This window comes from Corvus moneduloides, chromosome 3, assembly GCF_009650955.1.
Source record: "Corvus moneduloides isolate bCorMon1 chromosome 3, bCorMon1.pri, whole genome shotgun sequence".
Taxonomy (NCBI): Eukaryota; Metazoa; Chordata; class Aves; order Passeriformes; family Corvidae; genus Corvus; species Corvus moneduloides.
Window position 1 is genome coordinate 51,528,130 of NC_045478.1, and position 23,748 is coordinate 51,551,877.

Below are 23,748 nucleotides of genomic sequence, written 5' to 3' on the forward strand. Positions count from 1 at the left end.
GTATCTGACCCACAGCACACTGCATCCTTTTGGGGGCATCATAATGGGGTTGAAGATTCCAGGGAATTATTTTTTAGGCCATAAACATCATCTGATTCCTAATTTTATCATGAACTTTTGCTAGACTGTCTTATTTAAGCCACTTCCTTTCTTGCTTCTCCAGCAGTGAATGGAATTAGTAGTACTATTTAATTTCCATGCAGTAATCTGCAGGAAAAGCTTACCAATTCCTTTTCCCATTAGTGGTTTCCAAAAGATGGCTGTGCATGAGAAATGTGCTTCATCACAGCAGAAAAGATAAAACAGACAGTTCATTGCACTTGGCAACTGGTTGAGATTGTAGTTGCTGATCACAACAGCTGTTTTTAGCGTAATAAAGAACATGAGTGGTCAAGTCGAATTCAGTGAAATTCAGCAGAGCCATCACTTACACCCCTAGAAAAAAAAAAAAATCAGTGATGCAAATAGTGTGGTAGGTGACAGAGTGAGACTATTAATTTATTATTAATCAAAGAAACAAAGTAGTTCAGAGTGAGACAACCTCGACTATCAGGATATGCCAGGGAACATCAGAGCGAATGCAACAACCAAGAAGAAAACCACGGGTAAGTAAAAGACAGAGCTACCTTCCAAAACCAGTCCTGCCAGTACCACTTCTCTTTTGTACTCTCTAGGCTAAATGCTAAAATGAAGCATCAACTGTGCCAGTTCTCACTGCTTTGCATGAACATTACACTTGCTCATTTGAGGGGCAAATCTACCTCCTGACAAAAAGGAATTCTGCTTATGAGCAAGATGCCTGTGAATTAGCTATTTTGTGTAGATCTGTCTAGTTATTTCCTAAATGAAAATTTGGTACAAAAGTAAATTCTTGGCCACATATAATGATTTTGGCTTTCTATTCCTTGGTGAATAGTGTTCAGCTGTTTAAGGCAGCTGTAGAAATCCTGCTGGAAGACAGTAAGCAAGGTATCAGAACGATCAGTTGCCTTTCAAACACCAAAAAAGATATTCTACTAGAAGGATACTGCACCACTCTCTCTTTCCACAGAAGGGTAGGATGGTCTAAGGTATTTATTACAATCATGTTTTCCAGGGATTCATGCAGTGTGCCTTCCAAGTAGCTTCTGGAGAACTGAGTACTCCACTATCCATTAAACTTTACTGAAGTGGGGTGGGGTTATTTTCCTGAAAATCTAAACTTTTAATTGGTTTTGTTTGTTCCAGGCTTCTCATTTCACACTGAAAGACTCTACATACCTGTGCTGCTTTTTGCTGTACTGGAATATAGTTTAGATGCCCTCCTACTACCTCTGACTAACTTTAATTTGACCAGGCTAACTGCTTTTTATTCTTGACATCAACACTGCATTTTATTCCTGATATCAACACTTATGAATTGCACCTACACAGTCCTTTATTAATTTCTATTCCTACTTCTTTCAGGTAATCAGTATGATACTGAGAAGTCCAAAACTGTATAGTATGAAATAAAAAACCTTTATGATAAATATGGAAAACAGAGATGGATGTGAAATTTTAGCCTCTTGCTCCTAATATCCTTACCTTGTAACTGTTTAGTTTTTTGAACTTTATTAAAGAAGCACCTTTTTGACTAAGAAATTATTGTCTTCATAAAATCTGTGCTTGGAAATTCATGCTTAAGTGTATCATTTACTATTTCATGAGCAAAATATCCCAGTTGTGTTCATCTGACCAAATTGTCCTTAACTAGAAGACATTTTGGTAGGGAGAGGAAGTGTAAGAAAAAACTTCATTTTGAAATCAAATGAGAACTGTTTCCCAGCCAGAGCACAGACATACTGCTGGGACCAGTATATAAAACATGTAAAACTAAGAAAGCAAGTGCCAGTTCATCCACACAGCAGCATCGTGGTGTGAATTTTCCGTCTTACCTAACACGAGGATGCTGTCCTCATGTGTCCAGTTAACTGAATGTTTAAGTGTTGCCAGGAGCACACCTAAATATGACTCAGTCATCACATAGTCACTGAAGCCAAGTGTATTTCACTTTTTCAGGAACGTTAGCCACCCAAAAGTGAGGAATTTTTTGAAGCTGGTAATTTTGTTTCCCTCTGTGGTTAGTGGAAATAAACCACTGGGCATTATCCTCGGCAATTCATTCTGCATTGTAGAATTATGTCCGAAATAAGTGGGATGAATTACCTTTCAAGAATGTGGATGTTTCTCCACTGGCTCTGTCTGTGGTGTCTGAATTCAGTGTGCAATTTTTAGGAGGTCGAAGTTATGATACATGTATGAGATACATCCTACCCTTTGTGTTAGCTATTTACTGGAACCACTGGCCACTCTACCAAACACAGGCAGTAACTGGAACAGATTTGATTTGTATATAGTGTTACATAGTAACATAACACAAGGTCCCTCATAAAAACATGAGATTGAATATGTTGTTTCAAAAAAGGCCACAGCATCTCCTCACAGAAAGCATAATTTTTCAACAGATCAATAAAAAGTTACCAAATCTTCTGAAAAACTCTTTTATCTTCTGAAAACTCTGTCTGTTTCAATTTTTTTAAACAAAGCACTTGCCACTTTTTCCACAAATCATAGAATCATAGAGTCATTTAGGTTGGAAAAGACCTTCAAGATCATCAAGTCCAAGCATTAACCAAGCACCTCTATGTTCACTACTAAGCCATATCACCAAGTGCCACATCCACACGTTATTTGAACACATCCAGGGATGGTGACTCCACCACTACACTAGGCAGACTGTTTCAATGTCTAACCACCCTTTATGTGAAGAAATTTTTTGTAAAATCGAATCTAAACCTGCTCTGGTGCAACTTGAGGCCATATTCTCTCATCCTCTCACTTGTTAATTGTTCTTTGTTGTGTTCCTGAAACGTTTGCTTTGTTTTGCGAATTCAAGCTTAACTTACCCATGGATACATTATTTGCACCAGACCCTAATTTGAAAAGTTCGTCTCTGTCGATTCTTTTCACCTGAGGACAGAAGAGTCTGGCCTGTTTGCTCAGTGTCTGGAATCTTCCACATGGAAGCAAATTTTAAAAACATACCATTGTAATATTTGATAATGGTTCTCTTAAAAAGGTAACGGTTTACATATGGTCACAAGTGGAGAAAAATTAGACAAATCTAAAATTTCATTAGAAAGGCACTTTTATTTTAAGGCTGAAATGTAATTTTGAGCACAACCCAAAAGCTGTCTCTCATAGGGAGAGCGTTCAGTTTTTGATAAGATATCTCAGTTCTATGGAAGATCATGAATTATTTGAAAGTGATACACTTAGCTAGTTTACTTCCAGCAAACCTCCTGTACTGCTGATAGCATTTCAGTGCCTGTGTCCATCTTGGACTTGCCATCTGTGATTTCTTTTTTCCATGCAAGAGTATCCATCATTTTTTGGATGTTGTAGGCAATGAAGTCACCTAAGCAATGAAACACTTCTAATAAAATAAAGTACATCATAGATGAGGAATGTTTTCTTATATATTATGCTGAGACATTCAAACCCATTTAAACTGATGGGATTTCCAGAGTTCAGATAACAATCTGTATATATGGACCTAAAGATCTTTGAAAAATCTGAATTTAGTGTGGGAATCAGCTGGTAGATGAAGACTCAAAGCTGATGGGTGTTTATTTGTAGTCACATGTCCAGCCTCCCTGTAACCAGCAGGGATGTAGTGAGAGCAGCCAGTGGAATCTGAAGAGGGAGTTCGGCTTTCAAAATGGTGCTTCAATTTTGGAATATGTGAAATCACACTCTTAATTTTCCTTGGCTGTAAATTAGATCTCTGTTGTCTGCTAGTGGCATCTTAGGCCTGTGCATCCCTACAGATACCAACAATATAAGCACCTGTGTTTAAGTGTCTTCAGTTACTTCCTAGCCCATCACTTCATATGTTCTTCCTTGAAAAGAATATCCCTCATTTACAACTTTCTGTGCGTGTCTATGCATACGTTGCCATCTCAGATTAAAAATATATGATCTGTTACATGTTCTCCTGAGATCAAGGAACATCTTCTTACAAATAATGAGTGTTCCCAAAGATCAAAGTGTGACTCCCTTTTGACTACCTCAGGAAAATATGGATAATAGTGACACTGAACAAGCACTGAAAAAAAAAAAGTGGCAGAAGCAAGTGCCTTAAAGAAGTACTTTGTTATTTTCTTAAGTCTTAAAGAGTATTGTATGGCATTTAACTAATTTGTTAGTTCAGCTAATCACATTTACTTTACTTTCTAGGAATGATTTCGAAGAGTATTTTGACATTTTGATCACAAATGCTTTGAAACCTGGTTTCTTCTCCCATACACCAAACCAAAGACCTTTCCGAACTCTTGGTAAGTTGCAGCTGTCAGTCTCTTCTCATCTGCTTACCTCTGTGGTTAAAAAAAAAAAGGAGAAATTAAATAAAGGCGACTGAGCACTGGCAATGGGGTGGGAAGTGGACTCCTAAAATTCTGTTAAGACTGAGAAGCACTGAGAAATTAAAAATTACAGTATTGAGGACAATTGAAAGGCAGAGCTATGATAGTAATTAAAATTACATGGGGTCTCAAATACTGCATCATTAATGAAAAAGAATGTTTTTCTTTATTGTGCTGACAGGGTCATGCACACAAAACAATATTTAGTTCTGGAAAAAAACAGCAGAAATATTTAAAGAATTTAAAGGAAATTCAGAGAACTGTACAAATAAAATTGCAAAACTGAAGGAAATGTTTTGTGATGGAAATCTGACACCATTAAATGTGTTTACTTTGGCTAAATAATGATGGAGTAGGTGAAAAGGAAGTGCCTCTGTACTCAGTTAATATAATTAAAACAATCTGAAACACTTGGCAATGTTGTCCATAAGGTAATTAAGCTTTTAACACAAGAGGTTTATAAGAGCAGTGTTCATTGAAGTACAAATGACAATGTAACATTGCTGAAGACAGTTAATTCTTCCATATTTTGGTAAATACCTTTATGGTTAAATGTTACCTGAAAATTAATTTTATAGGCAAAATAACTTAAGTCAGCATACACTGAACCATATTTTATCATTTTATGACAGGAAAGTCAGCATTGCAGCTCAAAAGAAATTTTGCTTGTGGAACGTTTACAGTAAAACTGAAACAAGTAGAAGAAATATATATTGAAACTACATTTTAATGTTTCACATATTTATATAGGAAAATAAGTAAGAAGTATCTTAGGTGTGATTTTTAAAGGATTAGTTCAAATAGTTGCCAAGTTGACTATTTGAGAAAAACGTATCTCAGAAGGGAAATTGAAACTGTTTGTGTGAAAGGAGGGAGGGGACTAAAATCTTAAAGGGTGAAAAAGGCTCAATTCTGCAACCATTTGATTTAGTTTTGTATAAGGCAAACTGAAAAATGTAATTCACTTTGGATTTCTTTTAAACAATCTGATTAGCCTGACTTCCTAAGGAAATCCTGCTGTGTCCCTCTGTCAGTAATTCAGCCAGCAACTTTTGAACCTGTTGGACAGTTTCAGTAAATTTAATAGACAGCCAAAAAGCTCCAAGATACTTTGACAAGGTGGAGGTTTTTGTGCAAACAAGGGCAGACTAGAGGGAGAAGACCAAGTTACTCTCTCCATTGATATTGTGTAGCACTGGCTTAATCACTACATTACACTGTAGGGACCAATTTTCATGAAGCTCTTTCTTTTTCTGCTTTCAAACAGGAACAGCATTATCTGGAGTCCTCTTATTGACTTAGTGGTTTTCATTCCGTTTATATCTTGACAATGCAACGGGGCTCAAATGTCAGTCAGTCACTCATTACATCAATACCTTATTAATGCTAAATAAAATGTAGTTTCTGTTCTGGACACCTCACTATCTAAGTAGATAAGGGACACAAACATAACTAAAGCAATCATCAGATAAATAATTTATTGTAACTACTAACCTGGGAGTGGGGGTTTTTTTGTTATTATATTTGTATTTGAATGAAAGTAACTGGTTTCTTCTGAAAGACCAGCCACAACATTCAAAGCAAAGAATGATACACATAGGACAGGTTTTTAGAGGTGTGTTTAAAAGTACCATAGAGCTTGTTTAAGAGTACATGAAGTTTAAACTGTAAAAGTAGGGGCATTTATATGAGAAAGTGCCTGAAATAATAATACATTTCTATAATGTTTATTTTGATGCCCTCCCTCTGTGTTCCTCACAGCAGCTGAAACAGTATACGGTGAAGCTTCTGATATGTCGACGGGGAGCAGTTTTCCAGTTTTCAGAATTTTTTTTAAGGCTTTCTTTCATATCAGAACCACTGAAAATTCAAAATTTCAGTTTCCACTTTGTTTCTTCCCGTTGGCACTACAGACTTCAGGCAGAAGAGTTTGGCCATTGTGCTGCAAATCAGGGAGACAAAATTTACTTATTTTTCCTTTGAAAAAGTAAAAAAACTATAGGTGGACATCATAATAAATATTTTCTTAAAGCACAGAGACTAAACTTTTGCTAATGTAATTTAGGGAAAAAAAGCTTGTTCTAGGAAGAAATGTGTTGTAGAAAATGAACTGAAGTAATTGCTTGTCATTGCTATCCATTTCTCCGGATTTGAGTCTCAGCCATGTTCTTCCAACCATCAGTAGGTCTGAGCTGCAATAAATTCCTAATGATACCATCTTTTATTGGGTTATAAATGGACTTAAGGATAGGGCACAAAATATGGAATGTGTTCTTAATTTCAAACATCCCAAGTGTTTCATTGTGTGCTGGTGCTAAATGTTATTTGTCTATAACAGGACTTCTGCTGCAGATTTACTAGAGGAAAGGTTTTGAAGTTTACTAAAGAGAAGGATAAATTCTTTTCAGTGAATAAGTTCAAAAGGCAATTGTGTTCAGTAGGCATTTGAAGGAGAATGAGAAACAGGATGAGATGACAAAGGAGGCATTGTCTGGAAATGTGATACTGGGTAACAGCTCTGAAAATGTTTTTTTTTCAGTAGACAAGTAATTTTAGAGCCAGTCCATTTAGAAACCATGAAACATTATTTTAATTGCTCAATTAAAATTGCATCAGTATTTCATTTGAGTTTCAAGATGTGCATCATCTAAAGCAACCAAAACACTGTTTGAAAGCCTAAAAGATTTGTGTGACTGGGACACTGAAAAGCACAATAATTAATTATTTAATTTTGCATAATTGTCTTTCAAAGTACCATTCTGTTAAGTGGAGGAACAGTTTATGTGAATCTTTGCAGATTTTAGGACAGCTACATTTATTTTAACCTGGCAAAGCAGTTTTTATAATTAGGGGTAAGTTATGTAGCAAAGGATATATTTTGTGAGAACACTGCTGTACATAAAAAACCCCCAGACTTTGCTACCATAATATGAATAATCCATAATTTACTTGTTATTCATGAGGTTATATTTTCTTTTACATAGGGAAATACTTCTTATGGTTCTTGAAAGTACTAATATTATCTTGAGCTACAGGATCTAAGGATCAGGTTGAAAATGTTTGTGTAAATCCTGTGTTGACAATGAAGGATTTTCTTTGTTTTCAACAGCTACATTCAGCTTAAAATAATTTATCATTCCACTAAGGGTGTGAAGGAATATAAATAGAAAATACAGTTGTGAATTATATGATACTGCAATACATGAAGATTTCTGTAACATTTGACAGCAGAGCTTTCCCATTATCGCATCACTTTTTAATGCACATCAAATTACCAGCCTGACTGCCAGCTCTGATTATTGCCAAATATATGTTTTACAATCCAAAATTATAATTGAAATGCTAAAGATAAACCTTAATTCCCTGAAAGCCTTCTCTAAGTCTGTATTCACAGGGAATTCTGCTTGGTCTTAAAGAAGGCTTATATATCTTTTATTTTCAGCGCATGCACAGCTGTCTTTTCTGATCTGGGGGTTTTTTGATAAATTGAAAATGTATTGCTGGCTGTTCAGTGTCTGAATTTGAAACACATACGTAAAAACTTATGTATAGCCTCATATATGTGTGTGTATATATCTGTATAGGCTGAAAACAATCCTATTGATGGAGTGCCAGTGGATGCCACATTTCGAAGCCTGCTTTCAGTTACACTTCCAGGCTGTGTGCCTTATTCCTGAATTGGAATTTCTGTCCATCTCAAGGTGCCTCTGCTGCAGAATGTAGCATTCTCATTTAAGAAACTTTCGGTCCTCTAATTTTTATGATGCCATTTTAACAATTCTGTGCAGAATCTTTTTTCCACTTTCAGTCTTCTTCTCTAGCCCTCTAAAAATACAAGAAAATTGTATAAGCTGAAAGGACCAATTAGAAAAGTAAATAAGGGGACAGGATATAAAACACCATACCTCTGGACTGAAGACCATCTTTGGTTATTAGGGACTTCAAGACTTCAGGAGGGGTGATCCCATGTCTGCTACTTGAGTTTTCTTTTGCCATCTTTTGTGACATCTGGGCTTGATTATGCTGGAGATGGGCTACAGAACTGGGTGGAGAATCAGGGCTGATTCTCCTGATAACTAGGTTTTGCATTTATTTTCTAAGGATATTTAGGCCTGAGGACCAGGATGAGGAAGGAGGTGCCTTTCTTCATGTGTAAGGAGTTTAACTTCTTTTTAGGTTATTCTTTTTATTTGCGATTTCTGTCTTTACCACCAGAAGAATATCAAAATACTACCCTGTAAATTTTATAAGACCTTAGTAAAACTATAGAATATATATTAAAATGTGGAATTTTTAAAACATTATATAGCACTATTATATATCTCATTTAAATAGTCTTGCATTATTCACTCATTTGAAGAATATAAATGCCACCTCTAGAAAATTCTGTTAAAATTTTCAACGAAAATGCATTGAATTGAATCTACAATATAGCTCAATAGCTATGATTGTGGTATAATAGGTATCTCAGTTACTACCTCTCGCAGTGAAGGCTGCCTTGATAAGAAAAAGATATTTCTTTTTTTGTGCATCAGCCTGTGAGGTTAAAGCATGAAAGCATAGCTAGTCTTTTTTGCTATTTTAGTTGTTCCAACTATGTTTCTTACCAATCTTATCTTGCATTATATCATCAGATCTTCATATTTAAGTGTAGATTCAATTTTTAAAATAGTTTTGGATTTAGGCCTTAGCTGATCACAGATATGACAGCACATTTGTTGGTATTTTTATGCAGAAACTTGATATTTAGTGAAGAACTCACTCTCCCAATAGGAACCTGTTCTTCTGTTGCACCTGTGAATCCTTACTCAAATACATGGGTTGTGGCCCTCAGTCTGCAAAGACTGTCATATTTCCCACATATTTGGTCTATGCCTCTAGACCCAGGCCACTGCTGGGATTAAATTAGACTTTTTCTTCTGTTTGATGTGGATTCCCTGCACATCTTTATCACCGGAGCTCGGCTGCCCACTGTTCCTTCCATGAGCAAGGGGGGGAAGGAAAATCTGCTGACCTGAATGCAGGGGGGCACAAGGACGTTTGTGTGGGGCAAAGATGAATTGGAGAGGGGCTGGGGGAGCCAGGTGGTGGGAAGGGAGAGCCTGGGAAGAGGCTGCGTAAGAGCAGAGTGGTGCATGGAAACATACATAGGAAAGGGATTTCACGCTGGTGGGGCTTTTTGAATTTCAGGTCTTTGCTTTTGACTTCTACCATTGTCTCAAGGAGAACTTTTGCAATAAGGCTAATATGTCAGATAGCTTAAAATGATGTACCCAGGTACTGGGCAGACTGGTGCTCCCAGCTGGCCCTCCAGCCACAGCAGGGATGCAGCACCATCCTCCCATGGGTCTCAGAAGCCTTTTGCAGGGAAGCCCATGAAGGCCCTCTTCTTGCACCTCTCAGGAGGCACAAGCAGAATAACAACAGCACCAGCAAAGGTCACCTGTGTAATCTTTTCCTCCGGTGGCTCAGGGTGTTCCTTTATGTAATGCAGCTGTGCTTGTATCCATTCTTCTGGAGATGGTGCTTCTTCCTATCAGTCTGTCTGGGTATATTCTGTAACATGAGACAACATAATAATGCATTTTTGCTGGGAGCTTGTGACAGAGTGGCATGGACAGGTTGTGCTAGCTGCACACTGCATTATTCAAGAGGTGTAAAGTCTGTAACCATTTCCCAAATCTCTTCTAAAATGACTGCCTTTATATTGTTGTAACATCCCACAGTGCCTTATGGCCCTTAAAAGCAATGCTGCTCTTTTTAGGGAAATGCTGTTTAGCAATTCTTTAAAGTGTATTGGCACTGTTTTTCATTTATTTTCCAGCTATTTAGGAAAGAAAAAGAAGTATTATAACTAACAAGTAATGATATTTTGTACTCTAGTTTTCAAAACTAGATCTTTTTGTACGTCGCAGGATGATGATATTAAGATGAAGAGTCTCTTACTGCTCTAATATCAGAAACAGGTTCTGTAATAAGCTGGCAGTAGGAGGTCCATTGTTGAAAGGGATGAAGTATCTTGTTCTATACCCAAGCCACCACTGAGAAATAATTCCCTACTCGTATGTCAGCCAGGGATTTTCATTTTATCAAGCAACTGGTTGGTATGGATGATTATATAGAAATAATTCATATTCAGTGGTATAACCTGGCCATTTTTAATTTTTATTATGAAAAACTGGAAGGATTATGGAGGCACCTTATAAAGATGCTTCCTTCAGTTGACGCCCTCTTTAGCAACATAATCAATGCCTGACTCTACTTTCTGAAAAGCAGGCTAGGGGAGGCCAGTAGAGCTGACAGTGGAAGACACATACAAATTTCATCTCATAAACCAGGGTTTGCTTTCATACAAATATTCATAATCCACTTGAGAAGCTCAGAGAGTGTTTAAAAAAATCCACAATATCAGGCCTCTTGGATGACTGTTTCACCTCCTACCCTTTGTTTAAATGATCTTAGTCTAAAACTATTCCACTTTGTGTACTGCCTTTGCAAGGTATCAGCCATTCCACAGATTATTTTTCTGATAGTGTAAACAGCTGTCTCAAAGACTTCTGGTTTCCTGATATTATTTATGTGCTGTAGACAAACATTTAGAAAATCAACAGATGTTACCTTGTAATCAAAGGGATTTACCAATTAATCTTTATAAGGTTTGCTAGATAGTACCTGTGTGTAGTTTGAAATCAATACTTTGGGAATCATTTGAGAATAGAGGTGATTATTTCCTATTGTGTCATCAATGTTTGTAATTGTCTATGGGATAGGTTAGATGGGAGTCTTTTAACTGTCCTGATGGGTTAACAAACTCTTTCCAACAGTTAAATTTTATTTTATTTCATTTTTTATAAACATAGCCTTAGTTGACTGTGACCGTTTTGATTTTGGATTTTATGTGTTCAGTACAAAGTTCTGTGTGAAAGCATTTAAAACAGGTGCAAAAAGCAGAATAAAGCTGGGCCAGCAGAGACTCACATCCTTTTGCAGAGCGGGTTGTTAAAGTCACAGGCTTCATTTTTTCTGATAGTTTCCAAAGTCCTTGGCTACTGTATTTGATGGTCATTGCCTCATAAAAGCAAATGTTTTGTACAATTTTGTTCCACTACAGAGATAATGAATTAGAAGTTGACAATGCATAGTTGATTACTAACTGGCAGTGTATCATTTTTAAACCTGTCGTGAAATGCAAGAGGCACTCTGCAGTTTGCACTGATGGTGTGTGCATCCACTACTACAGTGACATGGTTAAACTGGTGTAAGTTCTTCAAGTGGTGACTCTGTAGTAGGTAGACTACATGGTAGCCAAAGAATGACTTTTTCCTTACAGTGGAAATCTGAGCTGAGAAGCCATCCCTTTTCCTAGCAGGAGGAATAGAGCGAGTGTGGTTTTTTGTGTTTATTTGGGGTTGTTTTTTGAATGGGCTTTACTGGTACTTGCTTCAGAAGTGCTGTGAGGCCAGATTGTCATCACATCATTTATACAAATTTGTTATACTAATGATGGGTTTCACTCAAGCATTTTAGAGCACATAAGAAGCAGCAAAGCTCTGTTTCTGTTTCTACTGGGAGAGCACTGTGTTGAATTGCCCGACTACCCCAATTCACTGTAAACCTGGAGCCTGGGCCAAGGGCTAGAATTTCAGCCTGAATCTGGCCGTAGGAGGTACCTTGTTATCAACTGAACCGCCCAATGGAAATTTGGTTTGGTGCTCCTTCTTGAGCTCCTTTGGCTCAACCATATTAGCCAGAAGAGCTGCCAGGACACAGGCTAATTCTTTAACATTTACTCTGTTTGCCTAAGCATTGAGGCTTATGCAATCTCATGGTATGTGCGGGTAGGAATTTCCGCCCATCCCCTACTGCGAACCTCTATCAATACTGCAATTTCAACCACATTTGAGTCTGGCCTAGCATTCTCAGAGATATTACAGCCTCGAGAGGCTGGAGAGGAAAAGATGGGTCTATCACAGCCAACACGGAGAAAGGCTGCAGTATAAACTTCCCCTTGATTAGATATCTGAGTATCCATCCATGAGAGCCTAGCTACAAATGACCCAGCTACTGGAAAAGCACCCGTGAGACTCTGCACCCTATTAGACATTCAGTGAATGCAACAGCAGAAACAACTTCATAGGAAGATAGGCCCCATTATTTCCATTGTTGTTCACAAACAACTCCTTGTCTATCTAAAAATTTTTTTAAAAGAAAAAAAATTAAACAGTCTTTGAAATAAGGCATCTCTTTGTTGCTTTGTCATTGAGATGAAGGCTGAGCTGTGGATGCATTCTCCAATGCCCATCCTTCTTTAAAAGAAAAAAATTATAGTAAATGTGTCAGGCCAAAGTCTTTATATGTTTGCATAGTGTTCAAAGTACCTCAGAGGATAAAAGGAATAAGAAGTTATTCATCCAAAAATCAAAACAGTGAAAAACTGCAACTTGCTTCTGCATAAAGACAGCAGGGGTTGCTTCAGCTGATTACCTTTGATATTAAATAGCGTGTTTGGCACAGAGCTGATAAGAATATTACAGAAAACTAGTTCAAAGAAAGTTAAAACTGCTGCTTTCAAAAGCATGGTATCAACAATATTCCTTTTGTTAAAACTGGAAAACATGTTTAGCATAATTGCCAAGTACTCCAAAACAGAATTCTTTGTGTATGGAGAGTATGTCTTCATTTTCAAAAGGAGTTACAGTAACTACTACAGTAACACTACTACAAAATCCCAGCTATTGATTATATCATGTTATATTCAAGGTCTTGAAGGATAAAACTTAAACCTCTTTTCTTTAAGGTATTGTGCAAGGATGTGATAAGAGTCAGTTTCTGTCTTCAAGAAACCCACAGGCAGACCAGATAAACAAATGGTAGAAAATAAAAGCACTGGCTTTTCTGCTTGAGCCAAGGAACCAAGATATTGAATGACCTCCCCTGAATTGTATCTCCAGCAGATCTGCATATTCACCTAAGATATCTAATGTCCTAATCCAGAAGCAGTGAAGAACTGTAAACCGGGTTTGAATAAGGACTCATAAGTCTTGACTGTGAAAATCCTTTTAGCCCTTTTTAAAGATTTAGCATAATGGGATAGTTAATATTATTTCAATTAATTCTGCTAGATTTAATTTTTATGGTTCATTAATATATCCTTTATAATTTCAAGGAATTGGACCCATGAACTTCATGTGTTCTATACTGAAATTAATCAAAATATTCAATAGTTATCCAGTAATTACTTCAAAATATTGAAAGTGATAAGCGCGACTAGTTGTTTGTTTTGGAAGACAGTTGCATACCAGTGTTTCAGGCCATGTTTATGTTTCATTTTAATGGAAGAAACGTCCTTCATAGAGAATCACGTCAAATGCCTTTAAACACATATACTATATGATTGGGAGGTCATTAAAAGTCGAGATCTATAGAAAATCCTCAGTCATAGTTTTGTGATCACTTTCTGGTGTTGTTTCTTTATTGACTTTTATTTCAGGACTCTAGCAGAGAGTAGAACCATGATACAGTCTGATCTGGATTGTACCAGAGAGACAAGGCAGGAAAACTCCCACACTTTGGAAGCCAAATTAATCAAAAAAATGCAGCTTCTTTTCACAGCAGAATGAGCTAAGAGCCTGTCAATCCAATCTTCTCTCTCCAGTGGGTGCCCATAGAACATAAATTGCCATAGCCTAAGTCTGTGTTTTCAAAACCAAAACCAAAATGCCTAAATGACCACTTTGTATTCCAGACAAAACTGTGTTCAGCAAAAAAATTATCTGGCATAAGGGAATTCTTCTCTAAGACATGAAAATGTTTTTAAGGGGAGATGATCTTTTCCTCCATATTCTCTAAGAAGAGACGGACAAGATTTAGAAGCAAAGCAGTCAGCACTCAACCTAGACTACATTTATAGTGCAGTAATAATATGTGGTGCATAAAAATGATTGGGATTTATGGAAGATTTTGCACTGAATGTGGAGACCCAGTTCTGTATGGAAGACAAAAGCAAATGCACATTTCCATACATGAGCAGTGCTTGCCAAGCTGACTCCTATTAGCCCTGAGATTAGCTCAGCTGGTTAGAGCATGGTGCTAACAACACCAAGGTCACAGGCTTGTGGTAACATTAGTAGCAGCCATTCTGGAATAATACCTTGAGTTCTCATGTTTATGCTTCCACAGAAATGCTTAAGAACATCTAGCAATTTTTTATACAGATAATTCAATTCAATACCAACAATTCTAGACTAGAAGCGGGGAATTATGTTTATGAATGTCTTTTCACCTGCATTCTATTTCCAAGCACATACAAGACTGTCCATCAAGAGTGTCCATGACTGGGGCGAAGAACTAAATTAAAAATTTCAAAAGATTTAAAGGAACACTAGGGAGACAAACCATGCACAACTCCACAGCTGTTCTGGCATTAAGAGAATACATACTTCCTTTTGATTTGTTTTGTGCATTTTTATTATTAGATGGTTAAATACATTTTATTTGTATTTACAGATACATTTTATTTTGTCCATGGAACAATAAATATCCCACTGGAAAGCTTATAAATTTATGTAGATTATTACCAGACTCTACTGCTCTTTCTAAGTAGGATGTTACACCCTTGGTAGCTTATTCAAAACCTGGCTTTTCTTCTTGCCAAATCTGTATCAGAGAAATGTAGATCATTTTCAGAAGCTATTTTTTTATATGGAGTTGCAAGCCTCTCACTGTCATGGTTTCACCACAGCCAGCAGCCAAGGCGCTCACTCACTCCCCCAGCAGCAGGATTGCAGAGAGAATCAGAGTGTAAAAGGTAGAAAACTCATGAGTGGAGATAAAGACAGTTTCTTAGTGAAAGCAAAAGCTGCACCCTCAAGCAAAACAAAACAATTCACAGCTTCCAGGCAGGCAGGTATTCAGCCAACCCCAGGACAGCAGGGCTCGTCACACATAACAGTGACTTGAGAAGGCAAACTCCATCACTCTAAATGTGTCTCCCTTCCTTCTTCCTCCCCTCACTTTATGTACTGAGCATGATGTCATATGGTCTGGAATATCCCTTTGGTCAGTTTGGGTCGCTGTCCCAGCTGTGTCTCCTCCCAAACTCCTATGGCACCTCCAACTTTCTAGCCAGCTTGGAAGTACTAAAAGCAGAAAAGTTCTTAACTCTGTGTAAGCTCAGCAATAACAAAAACATTTCTATTTTCATCACTGTGCTCAGCGCAAATCCAAAACACAGACCCCTCCCAGCCACTCTGAAGAAAATTAACCCTTCCCCAGCCAAAACCAGCACACTCCCTCAAACAAAAATTGACCCAGAAGTACATTGTAAGGGTGCTGCCATATGTCAAAAATCAGAGGTCTATTTTGAAACAATTAAGTGCCAGTAATAGATACAGAAACCACAGTGTGTAGAAACTGCTCTGGCTATCTATCATCTATCCTCAGCCACCTCCCACTGTAGGCAATGAAGGGCCAGCAGGCCTGGTCCATGGAGGGCTTTGCAGTGCCCAAACAGCAGTGCCTCCACTGCACAGAGGACATCAGCCCATTGACCCAGTGCTGCGCTTCCTGTTGTAGAGCCTTCACACTGTGTTTCTATGTCTGGGTCTGAATCCCAGCTGAGGTGTTCTCACTGCTTAATTACAGACCTGCAGTGCTAATCAAGAGCCCCAAGGAAGCCAAAGGTCTTGCAGAAGTGGGACAGGACCTATGGAAGATGGGATGCCTGAGGGATGGGTCAATATAAGTTTGTAAATTTTACTGGTCTGCTGAGATTTAGTTCAAACCTGTGAGAAATAACTTCACATTGCAGTTCTTAAAACGGTGTCAAAATCCAAATGGAATTCCTGGAAGAAAGAAAAATTACCTGTGACACAGGGGACATACCAGTATGACTTTGAGGGGGGAAAACCTTCTTTGACATATATCACATGCGCATAAACAATATGTGATAGAAGTTGGGAGTTTTATTCATCTTTATTCTCCATGTAATTGTTTTCATCTGTAGAATTCAAAAGAAGTAGATGATTAGACAGAGAACCTTGTGATTTGCTTCATAACTAATTTGGAAATTGGAATTGAGGCAGTTTGTAGTAAAGCAAAGATAAAGTTGTGTATGGTACATTCCTGGCAGAGCGATCGCTGGCAACTGACGCAGAAAGCTTCCCTTCAGCATAGTTTCCATGAATCTGTATGTGCTGGTTTTGATTAAGGAGCTTTAGAGCTCTCTTGTGTGTTCTCCAAAATGTCAAGCTTTTATTAAGGTTAGTCTGTAGAATTGTTTTTTTGCAGAAAGCACATTTTGGTTTTCCTGCTGCAGATCTGCTATTGGAAGCAAGTAGTGAAAGGAGATGGTTAGGAAGCCCTAGAAATGAGCTGAGAGCATGTGGAGGAGTTGTGACCAAAGCCTAGGCTGAGATCTGCTTCAGTTTGATATGACAGGTGATCTCTGCCTCAGTTTCACAGTTTCTAAATACTGCAGCTTATCCAATGTTTATGAAGCACCCAGGAGAACTGCAAAGTGGTAAGTGGCAGATGAGATCTACAACAAACAGCAGATGTGGATTTATTGCAAGAGGTAAATATCAAGTGTGTAGAGAGTCACATTGTTTAGGAGCATCTAATAGGAAATGATAGGTCAGAGAATTTAAGAAATGGACATTTCTTGGCTGGTAAGCAATCATGGGACACTGCGTCCTTTAGGTGAGTAGCAAGTCCTCTGTAGTTAATGTTCCAAAGGGAATTAGTTCTTGCAACCTGAAAGCTCAAAAACAAAAGTGGTGTACCATCTTTTTCCTCACTCTCTTTGTTCTTCAGCCTGTCTTTATTATTCACATTGAACTCCAGATGTCTTAAACTTCAGTATGTATGTTGCATGTTTTTCTAGGTAGAGTTAGTGACCCCAGGACTTTTTCTCTTCATTAGCAAACATGTTCATTCTAACTTGAGTCTTATCTGCTGTAAAACCACTTCATATATTATTACTGTCCACAGATTCCAGGTGCTTCTGTGATACTGCCAGACTAAGACTGAATGCTCCAAGATTATTATTCTTTTTTTTTTCTGGAGTAATAGTAGCAAGAGATTTTATCGGTGAAATTCCTGCATAGAGAGAGCTGGCACAATGCTCTTGGTTCTGAGAAACAAGGTAAAGCACATTTTCATATAGATACCCAAGTGGTTTTGCAAACCACACAACATGCACAGATAAGGGACTGGAAAGGTAATCATAGAATGGTTTGGGTTGGAAGGGAATCTTGAAGATCATTAGTTCCAACCCCCCTGCTGTGGACATGGACACTTTCAGGTGGACCAGGTTGCTCCAAGCTCCATCCAACATGGCCTTGAACACCTCCAGGAAAGGGGCATTCTCAACTTCCCTGGACAACCTGTGCCAGTGTATCACCATACTCACGGTATCTAGTATCTAATCTAAAGCAACTCTCAATTTAAACCCATTTCCCATTATCCTCTTGCTACATGTCCTTGTAAATATTCTTGCCCCATCTTTCCTGTAAGTTCCCTTCAAGGCCACAATTAGGTCACCTCAAAACCTTCTCTTCTCCAGTCTGAATAATCACCGTTCTCTCAGCCTTTCCTTATAGAAGAGGTGCTCCATCCCCCTGATCAACTTTGTGGCCTTCCTCTGGACTCACTCCAATAGGTCCCTGTCCTTCCTGTGCTGAAGATTCCAGAGCTGGATGCAGTACTCCAGGTGGGGTCTCAGGGGAGAAGGATGTTAGGGGGACCATGTCAAAGGCCTTACAGGAGTTCAAATAAATGACATTTGTAGCTTTTCCCTTATCCACTGTTGTAGTTACTCCATCATAGAAAGCCACTAGGTTGATCAGACAGGATTTTCCCTTGGTGAAGCCATGCTGGCTGTCTGGAATCACCTCCCTGTGCCTTAGGAAGTGTCAGAGGAATCACTTCTTTTACTTCTTCAGAAGACTCATTACTACAAATCTTTCATGTGAGTCTTCCCTTCAAAGGATAACTAAACATACTTTGCCAGAAAGGAGTAATTTCCATTTTTACTTGCCGTCTCCAGCAAGTTGCATTGTTCTGAGTTTTACAGTGACTGTTTCACACGTAGGAACTCTTCCTGTTTGTTAGAACATTAATTCCCTATCATTTTTTATTTTGTTTATTAAATGTGAAGTTGTTCTGTATCTCAACAGATCCTACAGGAACAAGGTTTCATGTTGATTTTCACTCTGGTGTTACCTGTAAGCAGACCTTAAACAGCTTCTGAAATCTATGCCAGTTGTTCTAACCCTGTCATACTCTTTGTCCCCCCTTTGAATTCATCCATTACTGTGATCCACAGGGCCATGAAATTGACCCCAGACCTCAAGACTGAACGTGTCATGTCTCTGTCTTCACATGCTCACACTTCTCTTTCCCTTCTTTTGTAATGTTTTTATCTAAAAGGAATAGTAATAATATAAAATGCAGTAGAGACTGTAATAAAATCATCCTTATTGCAAAAAAAATTGTAGAATCACCATTAGGATTCATTGATGATAAATGAACAGACTCCAAGGGGAGAGTCTAAAATACATGTTAGGTCCCAATCTCTTTTGGTATCTCTTGAATATATTCTTGAGCAAAGGGAAACAAAATATAAGGCAGAAAATATATCAGGAATAAAGTGTGTTTGCTACTGAACAAAACCACCCAGTGTGATTTTGGGTATGTTTCATATTCTTTTATATCTATGATGTTAAATTATTAGTGGCAGTTTTTATATTTTCTAAGAGAAAATGGTCTTTAATTATTTAATGGCATTATATTCTAATTAAATATTTTTTCTTTGATTGTTACTTGAAGTGCCAAGTATTACAAATAATCTATAAAAATACTCACTATTTAGTACATATGTGAAGCAATGCCAAGGTAGTCTCTTCCCTGACAGCTGTATTCAAATGGGTTTAATATCAGTATGATTTTTACATGTGTAACGTAATGTTTCTCTGCTACCATGTGATAAAAAGAAGTCTTGGATCAACAGGAGCCAGAACCCCTCTCTCAGCAGTCTCAGATGTTAGCTTTCATTTCCGGAGAAAACGACGGATCATTCTAAGGCATCCAGTTTTCCTTAGAAATACTGTGTTTGGGTTGGGTTCTTCTTTTTAATTACTGAAGCTGAGCAAGGCTCTAATAACCACTATCTGCAGCTCTACTTGTAAAATGACTAACAAGCAGAAAGCTGTGTGGGTTTGCTTATTTGTTTATTTATAATTCCTAAATTTATTTTTTGCATTTGGAATCTTAAGTTAGTCTTCAAAGGTTGACATAAAACTGCTTCCCTTCAGAGGCAGCCAATATTTGGAGCTGGAACTTCAGACAGAATAGATCAATAAAATTAAAACAGGGATTTGAGACAGTGTAATAGGAAGAAAGAATGGAACTACTCATAAATCGTAAATCAACCTGTTGTATAAATAGTTTCGTATAAAAGTTAATGAAAATGTCTATTGTGTATTCCAGGCAAATGAGTATGTGTGATAACTATGCATGCTAATGTCTCCTATGCAATCATTATTCCCTTTGAAATAACATCTTTTAGGGACTTGAAAAAATGAAAAGCAAAGGCCCCTTGCAGCCGGGTCCTTATATTGCTTTGTGGGGATACATTTGTTCAGAATCAAACTGTCTATTCCAGTTTTCATATATATTTTATACCTGAAGTAATAAGATACAGGGAAAGAATTCTTAGTCTCTCTGTAACTGTGGATTAAAGAACTTTTATTCTTTTTTTGGTCCTTGGGGTTATTTTTTTTTAAGTCTAAGGCCAAGGTAAATGATGGCATGGAGTTTTTCCACATTACACTTCAGTGTCAATTTTCAGTGGGGAAGACTATGGTCCAAGAGCAAATTTCAATATGTCTTTTTTCAGTAGGTATTGCTAGGGTTTGGGTAAACTAAAAGATTACAGGCTACACAGTGCAAAGAAAATGCTTTGTGTGTCTCACTTTGATTTTAATTGAGAAATTGAGAAATTTTTCTGAAGTGACAGGTTAGGTCAGAACTGTCTGATGGCTCTCATCTCATCTTCTCTGCTTCCCTCCATGTTCTGCTTCCATCTCATGTACCCCCTGGTAAGAACAGCTATGGACAGGTGCTTGAACTGAACTGTATATTCCTGGAATGTTTATGTCAGGGCTTTTTTCCTCAATTACCTTCCTTTTTTAAATTATTTTAATTGGAAATGCTTTCTGGAAAAGCCTGTCTCTCTCCATAATTATATAGGGATCTCTAGGAAGACTATGGTACTAATTTTAACATGGTTATTTTTCTGAGTGTTGGAAGCTCCTCATTTTTAAGGCTCTGGATCTTCTTACAAAACTGAGATCCAGAATAAAACTGCTCTAGAGAGAAAATTTATTTCTTTTCTTGCCATTTTGTACCTTTCCAAGATCCCAATTCAAAAACACAAAACAGACAAAAAACCCTTACAAAATATGTGCAATGAAGAAGGGAAATTATGTATTTATGTCCCACTTATCCTTGCAAAGTAGAAGTTTTCTGATTTATAAATGCAATTAAATAAAATTATGGCAAAACCCTCACCAAATTTGCACATGAACTACAATTAAAAATGAACTTGTAGGAGAATCATTTCCCTAAAAGTGATTTTTCTTTTCTGAGAAAAAAATGTCTTTGCTTGTATTTCATCATATCAGTGTTTTAAACAGAAATGCTTTGTTAGCCAGACTGTTCCTGGGGTGGCAAAAAGTTAATGCTTTGACAGATTTGAAAACAAATTACTTAATCTGTAGGGAGATGTTATTTTCAGTTCCTGTAACGCAACAATCAAAACCTTCTAGAGAAACTTAATTGCTGACATCTCTAAAGGAACTACTGATTTTCTTACAAACAAGTAAAACTTCAGTTTAGTCTCTACCTAGCCTGTTGCTTGGCACAGTTTAAGCAGTAAGGCAGATTTTAATAAAAGCCTAAAAGGTTTTGATAAAACTAAAAATGTAAAAACTCTTTTTTTTTTTCATTTCTGCTCAGAGGATTCTGTGGTTTTTACATATGCCCAGAGCAATTTGAAAATACACTATTTTGTACTTTGGTCTTACCAGGTCTTACAAAACAGTGGAAGGACAGAAGTCCTTCCTGAGAAAAGTAATTGTTAATAATGGGATAAACAGTACTTAGGAATTATTAAGAAATAGGGGTTTTTTTCCCACAGGGTGGTATCTGTATTTTTTCCTCAGCTTTATCTGTGGTGCTCTTCCAGAGCATTGCCAGCTTTTAGTAGTACTGTTATTTAGTCCTCTGTAGGATCGAACACATATATGTTGGGATTGCTAAGCATAAGAAATATGTATCACTCCCTATGTAAACTTTAAAATCATGTTACAGTTTTCAAAACTGAATTTTTACTTTGATTAGTTCAGCCTCTGTCTCACCAACCGTAAGCCACCCCAAAAAACACAGAATGATGAAAAGGCAGGAAGGGGAGGTGATCTTCAGGCATTTCCTGGGGAAAAAAAAAATAATAACAGCTAGGATAGCCAAAAATGGAGATGGCCAAAATCACCAGTCACTTTGGGAAGCCTTAACCTTTCATTTCAGCATATCATGTTAAGGAAATAATTTGTTCTTTATCATTTCCCTCCAGTCATCCAGTCAGACAAGGGACTGACAAGTGCTGATGCATGAGCAGATGGATTTCACAGCTGCTTCCAGAGCACAGAAGTAATTCAGGGATGGCAAAACACACACTAATACCTGAGTGAATCCTGAAAACCACACAGCACAGTTGGTTGGTCTATACACAGGAATTTTTGGTGATAGCCTAAAAAGGGTGCCCATAAGGTATGAAGCTTTACCTCCAGGAATCTTGTAAGTACTTGCTTTCTTCATGGAGAACATGCCCACAGGGAAACTGCAGCTTTAGTCATCCCATCTTGTTACACCTTTACAACTGGAAGAATCCACCTGTGCAGGTCCCCTTCTCCTTGTACAATAATGCGCTCTCCTGCCCTGATTTCCCTTTTGGAAAGGAGAGTTTGTCTTTCTTAAGTGAGCTCAAAATGCTGTCCAGAACCAGACTGTGTTTGCAAGGGAGACTGGAACATAACCCAGTTTTTATATTAATCCCTCATGGTCTGAAATGGCATTATTTTAAATTGCAGAGAGGCGTATCAGTGTGATAGTTGTGGACCATAGAATGGACTTGTTTTACAATAACCCCCGTGTTGGTAACCAGAGCTTCAGTTGCTGAACATGTGAGCCCATCTGCATGAGGTGCCTGCAGGCAGAGGGAGCCCACCGGAGCTGCCCACGGGCAAGAAGAGGCAGGAGCAGGTACAGGCACAAGCAGCGACAGAGTTGACACATTTTTCATTCTACTGCACAGCTCAAAGGGAAAAAAAATACCAGTAACTGTAATAGCCAGTCTAACTGGGTCTGTGTGGAAATGGGTTAAAGGCTCTCTAGAGAAAGGCAGAAGGAGGGGCTGTAGGAGAGCTGTATGCACATTGTAGTTAAACCCAGCACACTTTCAGCTGACAGGGCCTCTGGGCACTTGGAATTGCTTTCTTCCCCAGGTCTCTGCCCAGTCAAGTAGATGTGAGGTGTCCTCAGGCTCTTTGGTGAGTCACTGGCAGGTCCTGGCCCCAGTGTATAGCCAGCACTCACTGCAGGGCACCCAGCCAGAGGAGCAGCACAGGGTGGTGCCTCAGGAGTGGTGAACTGATGAAAATTAACCTGGGTGTAGGTATGGCTCACTGTAGGCGAAGAACTGTCGAAGCATAAATTCACCCTTGCCTCAGCTTCTCTCTTAACCTTGGGCTTCCCAGCTGAGAGCCCTATCTCACAGGCTGGGGTCTAACAGTGTAAACACCAGCCAAGCTGGGGATAGACCCCAGGTTCAGACCCTTCCCATCTCAGCAGGTATAACTCGTAAGAGGACACAGAGCAGATGGCAGTAAGCAAGCTGTGCAAAGTCTTTCCCAAAAAATGACTCTGCCAAAGTAAATTACCATCAGTTGTCATTTAAATGAGAATAAGCTTCACTGATTACATTTTGCATAATCATTCAGAATGAAACCAGATGTTCCTCAAGCCATGTTTTAAAGCTGCAATGCATGTTTAAACGTAGGCAAGAACATTCTCACAAGAAAAAGGATATTGAGTCTTGTTAGTGAACTGGTTTCTCTGAAAAAACTTATATTTTATTGGTGATGAAAGTATATTTATGAATCAGAAACCATTTCCCAAGCTGTTAGACAAAGCTGTATGGAAATTACCATCCCAGCAATGATAGTATTGCCCCAGCATGAGTCAA

At 38.1% G+C, this 23,748-nt stretch overlaps 1 protein-coding gene across 2 annotated transcripts in view; it reads left to right on the forward strand.

Moving 5' to 3' along the window:
- Nucleotides 1–23,748, forward strand: part of NT5DC1 (5'-nucleotidase domain containing 1) — a 131,158-nt gene that overhangs the window by 85,602 nt on the left and 21,808 nt on the right. For both annotated transcript variants that reach the window (XM_032101527.1, XM_032101528.1), the window contains exon 8: nt 4,261–4,358. In XM_032101527.1, coding sequence (XP_031957418.1) covers nt 4,261–4,358 — 98 coding nt within the window. The remainder of the gene's footprint in view (nt 1–4,260; nt 4,359–23,748) is intronic.